Source organism: Erythrolamprus reginae, chromosome 12, assembly GCF_031021105.1.
Source record: "Erythrolamprus reginae isolate rEryReg1 chromosome 12, rEryReg1.hap1, whole genome shotgun sequence".
NCBI lineage: Eukaryota > Metazoa > Chordata > Lepidosauria > Squamata > Dipsadidae > Erythrolamprus > Erythrolamprus reginae.
This window is the reverse complement of record NC_091961.1, coordinates 20,301,767-20,313,499: the sequence shown is the minus strand read 5'-3', so window position 1 is coordinate 20,313,499 and position 11,733 is coordinate 20,301,767. Positions and strand designations below refer to the sequence as shown.

General features: G+C 41.4%; 1 protein-coding gene across 1 annotated transcript; it reads left to right on the top strand.

The window, feature by feature from the left end:
* The first annotated feature begins 1,824 nt into the window (after positions 1-1,824).
* Positions 1,825-11,352, top strand: NPM2 (nucleophosmin/nucleoplasmin 2). The gene is made up of 7 exons (XM_070765124.1): positions 1,825-1,925; positions 3,504-3,592; positions 3,698-3,783; positions 5,358-5,477; positions 7,752-7,845; positions 8,867-9,060; positions 10,731-11,352. The coding sequence occupies exons 2-7, from the start codon at positions 3,523-3,525 to the stop codon at positions 10,785-10,787; spliced, it is 621 nt and encodes a 206-aa protein (XP_070621225.1). The 5' UTR covers positions 1,825-1,925; positions 3,504-3,522; the 3' UTR covers positions 10,788-11,352.
* The last annotated feature ends 381 nt before the right edge of the window (positions 11,353-11,733 follow it).

Here is an 11,733-nt window from a genome sequence, read left to right as displayed (position 1 = left end):
TTATCATTATCATTATCATCATCATCATCATCATCATCATCATCATTTAGATTTGTATGCCGCCCCTCTCCGTAGACTCGGGGCAGCTACCAGAAATTCAGCTGAACTTCTTGTAGGCCCATTTTTCAGACTCCCCAAGCCTCCACATGTACCCTGCACTTACCTGCATCCAAAAAGGGGCGTTTGGGGACTCCTGGGAGGGGCGGGAAACCCCTTCGACCCCCCAGCATCCCACCCCTGAGTCCATGGACTTATGAAACAGGGACACTAACCTCACAATCGATACAAAAGTTAGGACTGGGGCAAAAAGTCATGGAAATATACTTGCTCAGCATGACAAGACAAGATAGAAAAACCCGCAGATAGATTAGAGTACAAACAAAAGTATACTGGTCATATATAAGGTTACTAGATGTCCTGTGTCCTGTTGAGTTTTTAAAAAGTCCTACTTTTTTGACATACCAGCTGGCGACTTGAACACTGGCTAAAGATTGCGTTGGAGCTGCTTGCTGTGCAATCAGGTGGCTTGAAGGGATCAGCCGGCAAGCAGCTCAGCTTCCACCCTGGGGGGCTGGGATGGCCACGGGGGATGTCATGGAGGCCCTGGCAGCAATGCTTCTGAAGAGGTGCCAATGCCGCTGCTCCTCAGCCTGTCTGAGCAGCCGATGCCGCACCCCCTTGGAGGGAGAGAGAGAGAGAGAGAGAGAGAGAGAGAGGATGGGCAGGGTAGCTGGCGAGTCCTGGACGGCTTCCCATAAAACCTGAAGCAGCAGATTCACCATCCTGGCCCTCTTTTTCATCAGGCGCTCCGGCTGCTTGGGGATTCATCTGCAGCACATCCATATGGTGGCTGCCTGGAGGAGCATGCCTACCAGGTCCGAGCATCATGAAAGAGAAAGAGAGAATGAGAGGGGGGAGGGAAGAAGGGAGAGAGAGAGAGAAAGAAAAAGAAATAGGGAGAGAGAAAAAGTGGAAGGAAGTGTTCACTGGCTGGGGAATTCTGGGAGTTGAAGTCCAAATATCTTCAAGTGGCCAAGGTTGGGAAACACTGCTCTAGAGAAAGCGCAGAAGAGAGCAATCAGGATGATAAAATTTCTGGGAAATAAACAGTTGCAGGAACTGAGCTTAACCAGTCTGGTGAAGAGAAAGGCCAGGGGTGACATGATAGCAGTGTTTCAATACTTGAGGGGATGTCATAGAGAGGAGGAGGTCACACTCTTTTCCAAGGCACCAGAAAGACAAACAAGGAATAATGGGTGGGAGCTAACCAAGAAATCTCTCATTCAGCCTGGAAGCGAGGAAAAACTTTGTAGTGGTGAGAGTGATCAACCAGTGGAACAGCTTGCCAGCGGAGGTTGTGAGAGCCCCAGCACTTGTAACCTTCAAATAGAGATTGGACTGCCATCTGTTTCAATTGGTGTAGAAACTCCTGCTTGAGCAGGAGTTGGGCTAGATGACCTGCAAGGTCCCTTCCAACTCAAATAAATAAATAAATACCTTGTGAAGCACATTTTTGAACTGCAGGCTTATAGTAGACTCTTTGATTGTTTTGTTGCCAATTGCAATTAATTCAACAAATCATGGCTAAATTTGTCCCTCCTTTGCAGAATGCTCTTTAGACACAGTATGTTGAGTTACAACTTCCAACACCCATCAATCTAACAAAGTTATTGGCACCTACAGATCAAGGTGGTGGCCATTGTAGAATAGTAAAATTGGAGAATATCAGCTTGAAGAAAGTTGGTTTATACCTTTCCCTAATTTGGGAGAGGTTTTAGTAGGAGTGGGGTGTTTTTCTTTAAGACTGAAATTTTATTCTAGGTTCAAGGCTTACTTGATTGGCCTAAGGAGAAGTTAAACAGCTGATTTCGTTGTATAAAGGAATTCTGTTCAAACCGGCTTTGGTGGTTCTTTCTGAAACTTTGGTGAGTTACTTGCATGAAAATCTCATGCTGATCTGAACTAAAAAATGTGGGAATTTATACATTCTTTTGCTTATGCTTTGTTTCAACAAATTTGACATCTAATTTTTGGGTTTTTTTCTTGTTTATTCAGAGGAGAACAGCATCTAAAAGAAGGTCTAATTGGACTTGGGGTACCCATTTAAAAATTAAAGGAAAAAGATTGTGAGAAACTTTTTGGGCAAATTAACTTGGATAAAAGATTAATTTTAGCAGGTTCACTTAGTTACAGGATAATGTGTATACCCTTGCAGTAGGTTGCGTCAGGGATCTAAGACTTTTACCAGAGCTTCGTAATGTGGATATTTGGCCTTTGGTAGTAGTAATTTTCAAAATAGCCATTTGAGATAATCTCTTGTAAAACATATTAAGTGAGAACATGTTCTTTCTCAAATATTTTATAATGTTACCTCTTTGTAGGTAAAATGGTTTTATCTTATTCCTGAACTCTGGCAACAATTGTAGTTATGTATTTTGATTATTTGCAGGTGAATAAGATGAGCCTAAGACCCAGCTTTGCTTTTTCAAGAGGCAACTGGATTTTCTTTTCTTTTGTTCTTTGAGGGCATTTTGCTTCTCATTCAAAAAGCTTCTTCAGTTTTTTGAATGAGAAGTAAAAGATCTTCAAAGCAAAACAAGAAAGTCCAGTTGCTTCTTGAAAAAACAGCTTTGGAATAACTGTGACCTGGGTGACTGAGACTCTCCATAGACATGACATCTTAGTCTACAGCCTAAGACATTTAGCCATTGAAAATAAATGTACACTGCTTTTTCACAACTCAAACTGCAATTACAGTATATTTTAGTCATTGCAACTCAATTTGCAATTACTGTACAACTAATATCCCCCCTTCTGGCCATTAAAAGTTATGTGTGGTTATGATTGTGTAGTATGTATTGTTTTTTAAGATAATGGATTTTAGTTACAGTTTTAATTATTAGTTATGTATCTGTATTGTTTTATTGTTGTTGTGAGCCACCCCGAGTCTTCAGAGAGGGGCGGCATACAAGTCTAATAAATATTATTATTATTATTATTATTATTATTATTATTATTCCCAAAGAAGCAAGCAAGGACAGAAGGAAAAGGGGGGGCATGATTGAAACATTTAAATATGTTAAAGGGTTAAATAAGGTCCAGGAGGGAAGTGTTTTTAATAGGAAAGTTATCACAAGTACAAGGGGACACAATCTGAAGTTAGTTGGGGGAAAGATCAAAAGCAACATGAGAAAATATTATTTTACTGAAAGAGTAGTAGATCCTTGGAACAAACTTCCAGCAGATGTGGTAGATAAATTCACAGTAACTGAATTTAAACATGCCTGGGATAAACATAGATCCATCCTAAGATAAAATACAGAAAATGGTATAAGGGCAGACTAGATGGACCATGAGGTCTTTTTCTGCCGTCAGACTTCTGTTTCTATGTTTCTAAGCTGGGGTGCTATTTCTCACACCTCTGAAGCTTTTGCAATATATTTTGAATGGTCCATCTACTAACTGTCCAGAATTTACACACTCCCTTGTCTTTGTCTTTTTAGGAGGATCTTTCTTGAAGCAATGGCCTTGGAAGCTAGCTCTGCTACCAATGATAGTTCGTGCTCTGATAAGCCTGTTTGCGTAATCTGGGGTAAGAAATGTTTTGTTTCCCTCTGGATTTTGATCTAGTCTAAGCCATCCACAGGAGAAAGTGAATTGGTCAACCGACATTCTAACTTCCCCTTTTTCTGCTCAGGATGTCAGCTCAACAGGGATAATCCAGTCTATACGTTTGATACTCCCGAAGAATGGTCCCATGAGCAGCAGTTAGCTCTAAGAACAGTAAGTGAATAGTTGGTCTTTTTTTTAAGGAACTGGAATACATGGGGTTGGAGGTCAAAATCTTCTTCACCAGTCCCCCTGCTTCACATCTCTTTTCTCCTCATTGCCTCCTACATCAGTGGTTTTCTTTTTCTCTGTTGATATCAAGATACGGTTGAATGCAAAGAGTTGAAATAATGGGGCTTATATTTAACAGCTTAGCTTCATAGTATTCCATTAAAAAAAGTTACCAATTTGGAGCATTTTGAATATTGAGTTATCGTTTGCTCCTTCAAAAGACTCTGGGTGACAGGTTTCTATATTTATGAATCTCCAGAGAAAAATGACAGATATGAAAGTCAGTTTTCTAACTCTTGCATAGGTATAGGGCAGTGATGGCGAACCCATGGCACGGGTGCTATAGGTGGCACACAGAGCCATATCTGCTGGCACGAGAGCCATTATCCTAGCTAAAGCTCCAACGTGCATGTGTGTGCTGGTCAGCTGATTTTTGGCTGACAAATAGGCTCTGCGGGGGTGTTTTGGCTTCCGGAGAGCCTCTGGGGGGATGTGGGAGGGCGTTTTTACCCACCCCAGGCTCCAGGGAAGCCTTTGGAGCCTGGGAGGGGTGAAACATGAGCCTATTGGGCCCACCAGTAGTTGGAAAATAGGCTGTTTCCAGTCTCCAGAGGGCCTATGGGGGGCTGGGGAAGCTGTATTCACCCTCCCCAGGCATTTAATTATGGATTTGGGCACTCGTGCATGCGTGCTTGCACACTGTTTTAGCACCCAAGGAAAAAAAGGTTCACCATCACTGGTATAGGGCTTAGTGTGTAACTTTCTTTAAACTAGGGACTTTTATGGAATATATGTGGGATACACATTGAAGAAAATGGATAGCATAGAAGTACTGTAACCAGAAAATAAATATTTTTTTCTTAATCATAACCAATCATAACCAGTTCCCCTGTTCAATTGGTTAGGAATATTTCTGCCTTATTTACAAAATTCAGAGGGGTACAACTGTATACAAAGTCTTGCTAAAAGTTATATTATGGAGCAATGATACAATGGAATGGTTTGCTTAATAAATCTATTTCTACCATTCAATGACTGCAATAAAGTTATTTATAAAGCTATGGTGGCCCAAAGGTTAGAAGGCAGTGTTGCAAGCTGAGCCTGCCCACGGTCAGGAGTTCAATCCTGACCAACTTAAGGCTGACTCAGCCTTCCATCCTTCTGAGGTCAGTAAAATGAGAAGCCAGATTGTTGAGGTCAATATACTGACTCTGTACACCACTTAGAGAGGGCTGCAGAGTTCTATGAAGCAGTATAAAAGTGCTGTTGCTACTTGAAATTATATAAACATTGATTCATACATTAGAATGACACAAGTTTATGCAACATATTAAGTCAAAACTTCAGTCAACTCATCCTCAGGCGTTGTATATCTAGGTTTTTTGAGGGCTAAACTGAATGTCTTTCTTAGAGAATGTCAGGGTGGCGAGAAGCTGTCTCCAAAACATTCTATTCAGAAATAATGAGGTTTCTTAAGAATATTGTTACCTTGGTGACTCTGCCTTTCTTTCAAGTAGATCTGCCTTGGGGAAAATGCCAAGGATGAATTCCATGTTGTAGAGATCTTGCCACCAAAAAGTAATATCAATTCTAATCCAGTGCGCATTGCAACCTTGAAACTCTCTATACTTCCAATGGTGAGTGATATCATAATCATTATTTTTTACAATTTGTCATTTTGTAGATCATTACAAACACCTGGTAAAGCTAGCTTTTTCTCTAAAGTTTTCTAGCACCCATAGCTGTACTCTTTAAAGCATTTTTCTCATGTAGTTCAGCTATGGTACCTCTTGGCCTCATCCAATAGATGCAACAATAGACTTTGTACAGACTTGTAGACTTTGAACATTGATCCGTCAGACACAGATTGAGTTGGAAGAGACTTTGTAGTTCCTCTAGCCCAGGGGTCACCAACCTTTTGGACCTCAGGGCCAATAAAGTCATAATTCTATTTCCCACAGACCACTAATATGAATTTAAACAAAAAGATAAATAGTATTTAATGCAATATAAATAATGAAAAAAAATTCTGCTGACCACGAATTTTTTTCATGGATCAACAGTGGTCCACACACCACCAGTTGGTGACCACTGATCTAATCCAGCACACACACCCAAAACCTAAACCATTTCGGACAAATGGCAGTCAGTCTCCTCTTGAAAGCTTCCAGGTATGAAACTCCCACAATTACTGAAGGTAAGCTGTTCCATTGGTTGATTGCTCTCACTGTCAGAAAATGTATCCTCATTTTCAGGTTGAATCTCTCCTTGTTCAGTTTCCATCCATTATTCCTTGTCTGGCCTTCAGGTGCCTTTCAGCTGTGGCGAGGGGGGCGTTTGCCCAGGTTCGCCTGGTGCACCAGTTGCGGCCCTATTTGGACCGGGACTCACTGCTCACAGTCACTCATGCCCTCATCACCTCGAGGTTCGACTACTGTAACGCTCTCTACATGGGGCTACCTTTGAAAAGTGTTCGGAAACTTCAGATCGTGCAGAATGCAGCTGCGAGAGCAATCATGGGCTTCCCTAAATATGCCCATGTTACACCAACACTCCGCAGTCTGCATTGGTTGCTGATCAGTTTCCGGTCACAATTCAAAGTGTTGTTTATGACCTATAAAGCCCTTCATGGTACCGGGCCAGATTATCTCAGGGACCGCCTTCTGCCGCACGAATCCCAGCGACCGATTAGGTCCCACCGAGTGGGCTTTCTCTGGGTCCCGTCAACTAAACAATGTCAGTTGGCGGGGCCCAGGGGAAGAGCCTTCTCTGTGGCTGCTCCGGCCCTCTGGAACCAACTCCCCCCAGAGATTAGAATTGCCCCCACCCTCCTTGCCTTTCGTAAGCTCCTCAAAACCCACCTCTGCCTTCAGGCATGGGGGAACTAAGATAATCTTTCCCCCTAGGCCTCTACAATTTATGCATGGTATGTTTGTATGTATGATTGGTTTTATAACAGGGTTTTTTAGCTGTTTTAGTATTGGATTTCTACATTCTGTTTTTGTCACTGTTGTTAGCCGCCCCGAGCCCACGGAATGGGGTGGCATACAAATCCAATAAATAAATAAAATAAAATAATAAAATAGCTTGACTCCTTCATCTCTGGGGCAGCCCCTCAAGTATTTGAAGACTGCTATCATGTCTCCCCTGGTCCTTCTCTTCATTAGACCAGCCATGCCCAGTTCCTGCAACTGTTCATCATATGTTTTAGCTTTCAGTCCCCTAATCATCTTAGTTGCTCTTCTCTGCACTTTCTCTAGAGCAGTGATGGCAAACCTGTAGCACGGGTGCCACAGGTGGCACGTGGAGCCATATCTGCTGGCACACAAGCTGTTGCCCTAGCTCAGCTCCAACATGTATGTGTATGCTGGCCAGCTGATTTTTGGCTCGCAGAGGCTCTGGGAGGGCATTTTTGGCTTCCAGAGAGCTTTGGGGAAATGGGGGAGGGCATTTTTAACCTTCCCAGGCTCCAGGAAAGCCTATTGGGCCCACCAGAAGTTAGGAAAAAGGCCGTTTCTGCCCTCCAGAGGGCCTCCAGGGGTGGGGGAAGCTGTTTTCACCCTCCCCAGGCATTGAATTATGGGTGTAGGCACTCATGCATTTGCAATAGCATGCAACCACACTCTTTTGGCACCCGAGGAAAAAAAGGTTTGCCACCACTGCTCTAGAGTCTCAACATCTGTTTTACAGTGTGGTGACCAAAACTAGATGTAGTATTCTAGGTGTCGTCCTACTAAGGCTTTATAGAGTGGTATTAGTACCTCCCTTGATCTTGATTGTATCCCTCTGTTAATGCAATTTAGGAGTGCATTGGCTTTTTTTGACTGTCAAGTTAGTATTAATGGTTTTTGTAGTTTTGGTTAATTGAAATGTTGAATAGCTTCTCAGGCTATGAATTTTTATTTTTCTAGGCTAGCCTAGCAGGGTTTGATTTGACTCCTCCCATCACATTTAGGCTAAAATCAGGATCTGGACCTGTGTACCTTGCTGGACAACATGTAACAGGTAAAATCCAAAACCCTTGAGACAATCTGTAGTTGATCTTGGGTTCTATTAAGTGGACCTTCAGATCTGCTGAATTGTGTTTGTGATATATAGAATTACCATATTTTCAGAGTATAAGACACACAGAATGTAGCCCAACCCAGCAATCCCCACCCTTTGGCCTCTGCCTCCCAGCAATTTGCCTCCTTGCAGCAAACAGAACAGAGCCTATTAAGCCAAGCAACTCATTATCAGCTTCCCGATCTTCAGCTGATTTGAGATTGCAGACAGACCAGCCACATGCTAAACTGAAAGTGAAACTAGCTGCAAGGAGGCAAATTACTAGGAGAGAGACACAGATTCTTCGGAGAGGGGCGGCATACAAATCCAAATAATAAATAAATTTTTATTTTCTGCTGAACTGGACACAAGGAAGTAAGTCAATAACTCTAAATGTCTGTAGAATGTTCAAATTATTAGACTTATTTTTTTAAAGACTGCTTTAAAGACTGTTCTAGACAACAAAATAAAGAAGCTTTTTAAAATAAATGCTTGATCTGAAGAGGCCCAGTGGTATTGTATCTTCCTTTAAATAACAGAGAATAACCATACTTCCAGAAAGCCACATCAATTTTAAAGATTTGTAAAAGCATAATCTGAAATGTAACACTGTCATGTTTAGTATTAAGATAAGGCAGCTGAGTTAAACCTTGACTTAGTCATTGTTTAAATAATTGGAAGGAGTTAGTGTGGCTACATTTAAGGAAACTTTCTGGCATTAATATACTGCCATAATGTACATTTCTCCAATTCTTTCATATTTCTATGGGTCAGGCACACCTGCACAGAAATACACAGCAAACAGTATATATAATCTGTACTGTTTTCTGTTTGCTCTGGGGCAGAGGCAGAATTTTTTCCTTCGCCATAGACGTTTAGCTAATTTTTCATTTCGTACGTTGTTTAGATAAAATTGTCTGTGGCTCCAGTCAAGACGGTTTTCATAAAACTAGCAAAATCTATAGCTCAGTTTCCTTTGCAGTTGGTTTGAACTGGAATGGAGATGAGGATCAGGAGAAAGAGTCTTCCACATCATCATCATCATCACAGCAAAGTGATGACTCAGAAAGCTCCTCCATGGAAGAATTGCCGGTAAAACCTGTGAAACAGCCAGCCAGCAAGCGTGTGCCTTCAACCAAGAAGGGACAAGAGCCACCTGTTCAGGAACCAACTCTGGTAAAGCTAGAAAGAAACAATTAGATTTTAGTGCACAAGTAGGCAGCTTATGAGTTGATTCAGCTGTTTTCCATATAAGAAGCCATTATATCTAAAATAACCATTTTAGCCACTATTTAGCCATTGACTGCACAGATAGCCCTTGATTAACAACAGCTAAACTTACAACGGCACTGAAAAAGTGACTTTTGATCATTTTTCATACTTCTGACCAGTGCAGCATCCCATCGTCATGAGTGTATGGATATATATAAGCAGAGAAATGCAGGTGGACATTAATTAATTAATTGGATTTGTATGCCGCCCTGCTCCAAGGACTCGATAAGATATCAAAATCTATTGTGGCAATAGTCTACGGAGAGGGTTGGCATACAAATCTAATAAATAAATAAATAAATTTAATGAACCAAATAAATTTAATGAACCAGATAAATGAATGTTTGTATAAAACAGTAGTTTACACTTCAGTGAAAAATATCTTCAGTCTTCTATTTACACAGGAACTTTACATCAGCTATATTCAGCTTATATATAAGTAGATATTCATCCAATTCAGGTTAAAGTAGATACAAAAGCAATCCAGATTTCTAGTGATACCTTGTCTTACAAACTTCATTGGTTCCGGGACGAGGTTCTTAAGGTGAAAAGTTTGTAAGACAAAACAATGTTTCCCATAGGAATCAATGGAAAAGCGATTAATATGCGCAAGCCCAAAATTCACCCCTTTTGCCAGCCGAAGTGCCCGTTTTTGCGCTGCTGGGATTCCTCTGAGGCTCCCCTCCATGGGAAACCCCACCTCTGGACTTCTGTGTTTTTGTGATGCTGCAGGGGAATCCCAGCAGAGGAATCCCAGCATCACAAAAACGAGCGCTTCGCTGGCAACAGAAGTCCGGTGAGGGGAACCTCAGCAAAATCGCAGCATCACAAAAACACAGAGGTCCAGAGTCTAAAACCCCCCAAACCATAAAAAACAATCATTCCCATTTGATCAACTTTCTCTCAACACATTCATTGACTAGGGGGCAAGAGTCTAGTGGCCCCAAGCCTGGCGGCAGAAATGAGTCTTAAGAAGGTGAGGAGGGTGGGGGCAGTACGAATCTCCGGGGGGAGCTGATTACAGAGGACCAGGGCCCCCACAGAGAAGGCTCTTCCCCTGGAGAAGGCTGACTCTGTGGGACCTGACCATCTCTGGGATTCATGCAACAAATGGTGGTCCTGCGGGTATTCTGGCCCAATGCCATGGAAGTGGCACTTCCTGTCGGCTTCCCTAGTAACTTTGCTAGTGGGAAGCTTTCAAGCATCAGAAGACATGATCACGTGACTGCAGGGATGCTGCCATGGACATAGGTTTGTGGATAAAACTCGTCTGAACATTGTGGAAATGTCAATTCTGCAGGAATAATTGCTCCCTGATTTTTTATTGCAATTCTTTAAGTTAACAGATTTTGATTAAAACATTATTGAGGTATAATGCGTTCAAGTGTCCAAAATGCAAGGGGTGTGTGTGTTGGCAGCTATTGTAACTTTGAAACTGGGTTTTAAATAGCTTTAGTGGAGTTTGTTGTAACTTGAAACGGTTGCTTGAGTAATCGGTTGTAGGTTGTTTTAAGTGTCCATGAGTGGCATCTCTATGCCCATATAACTATGAATGCCTTGGCTTTTTCCTACAGACGAAAAAGGCAAGCAGAGGAAGGAAGCCTACTGCTAAGGGGGATCTGCGGCTTTAAATTCCTGCAGAAGGTGAAATAGATGTATCTTCCTTGAAGCCCTTTGATGGAGATGGAGACCCTTTTCAAATTCAGAGAGGTCCTCTGAAGAAGGGGCTTCTTTCAATATTTTTTTCCACAAGTCATTCACTTATCAGATATGGGCACTTTATCTCTAAAGTAAAAACCTATAGGATGAAATCTTGCTTTCAAAGCTTTGCATTTCTGGAAATTAGAAGTTTTTTCTCTTAACACAAAATGGATGGCTACAAAAAGAGTAGGTACAATGTATGCATGATTTATGAATGGTTAAGCCCCATTTTCAACTCCAGGAGCTGTACGAGATGCCATTAAGAAAGTAAAATATGTATCTTCCTCTACTTTTGCTTCTTCAATGCAATCTAAATTTGAAAAGTAGAATAAATTGGCAAGATCTGACCTACAAAATGGAAACAATGCAATGGAGGGGAAAGAATGCTATAAGCCAGTAGAGGTTTGGCAGAAGGACACAGATTGATGCATTTGGAAAGGGATTGATATATATATGTCACTATGTTCTTCTAAAAGAATTAAACATTCACATCAATATGGTTTGTGGTTGTTTTTTTTTTGAGGGGACAAAGCTCTGGAAAAGAATAAACATTTTAATGTTTTTGAGTGGAAAAAGCTAGACTTTCAGCCACAGCAGGAATTAGGATGATAGGGTGAGAATAGGTTCTATGAATCCTTTATGAATAGGATCCATTATATACCGTATTTTTTGGAGTATAAGATGCACCAGAATTTAAGACGCACCTTAGTTTTTGGGGAGGAAAATAGGGAAAAGAATCTGTTTACCAGGTATTCATCTAGCTAGCGTCCTTTGTCTGGTCAGCTTTAGCATGTTATTTTATCCCCAGGTTAAGGGCTTAAAATAATTATTCTGAGGGAGTAACAATGAAAGAGCTGTGAACATCATTAGCACCTG

Coding starts and splice junctions, on each gene's coding strand:
- NPM2 (XM_070765124.1), top strand. CDS start 3,523: ATGGCCTTGGAAGCTAGCTCTGCTACCAATGATAGTTCGTGCTCTGAT. Junction 5,478..7,751: donor AACTCTCTATACTTCCAATG/GTGAGTGATATC, acceptor TTATTTTTCTAG/GCTAGCCTAGCAGGGTTTGA. Junction 9,061..10,730: donor CTGTTCAGGAACCAACTCTG/GTAAAGCTAGAA, acceptor TTTTTCCTACAG/ACGAAAAAGGCAAGCAGAGG.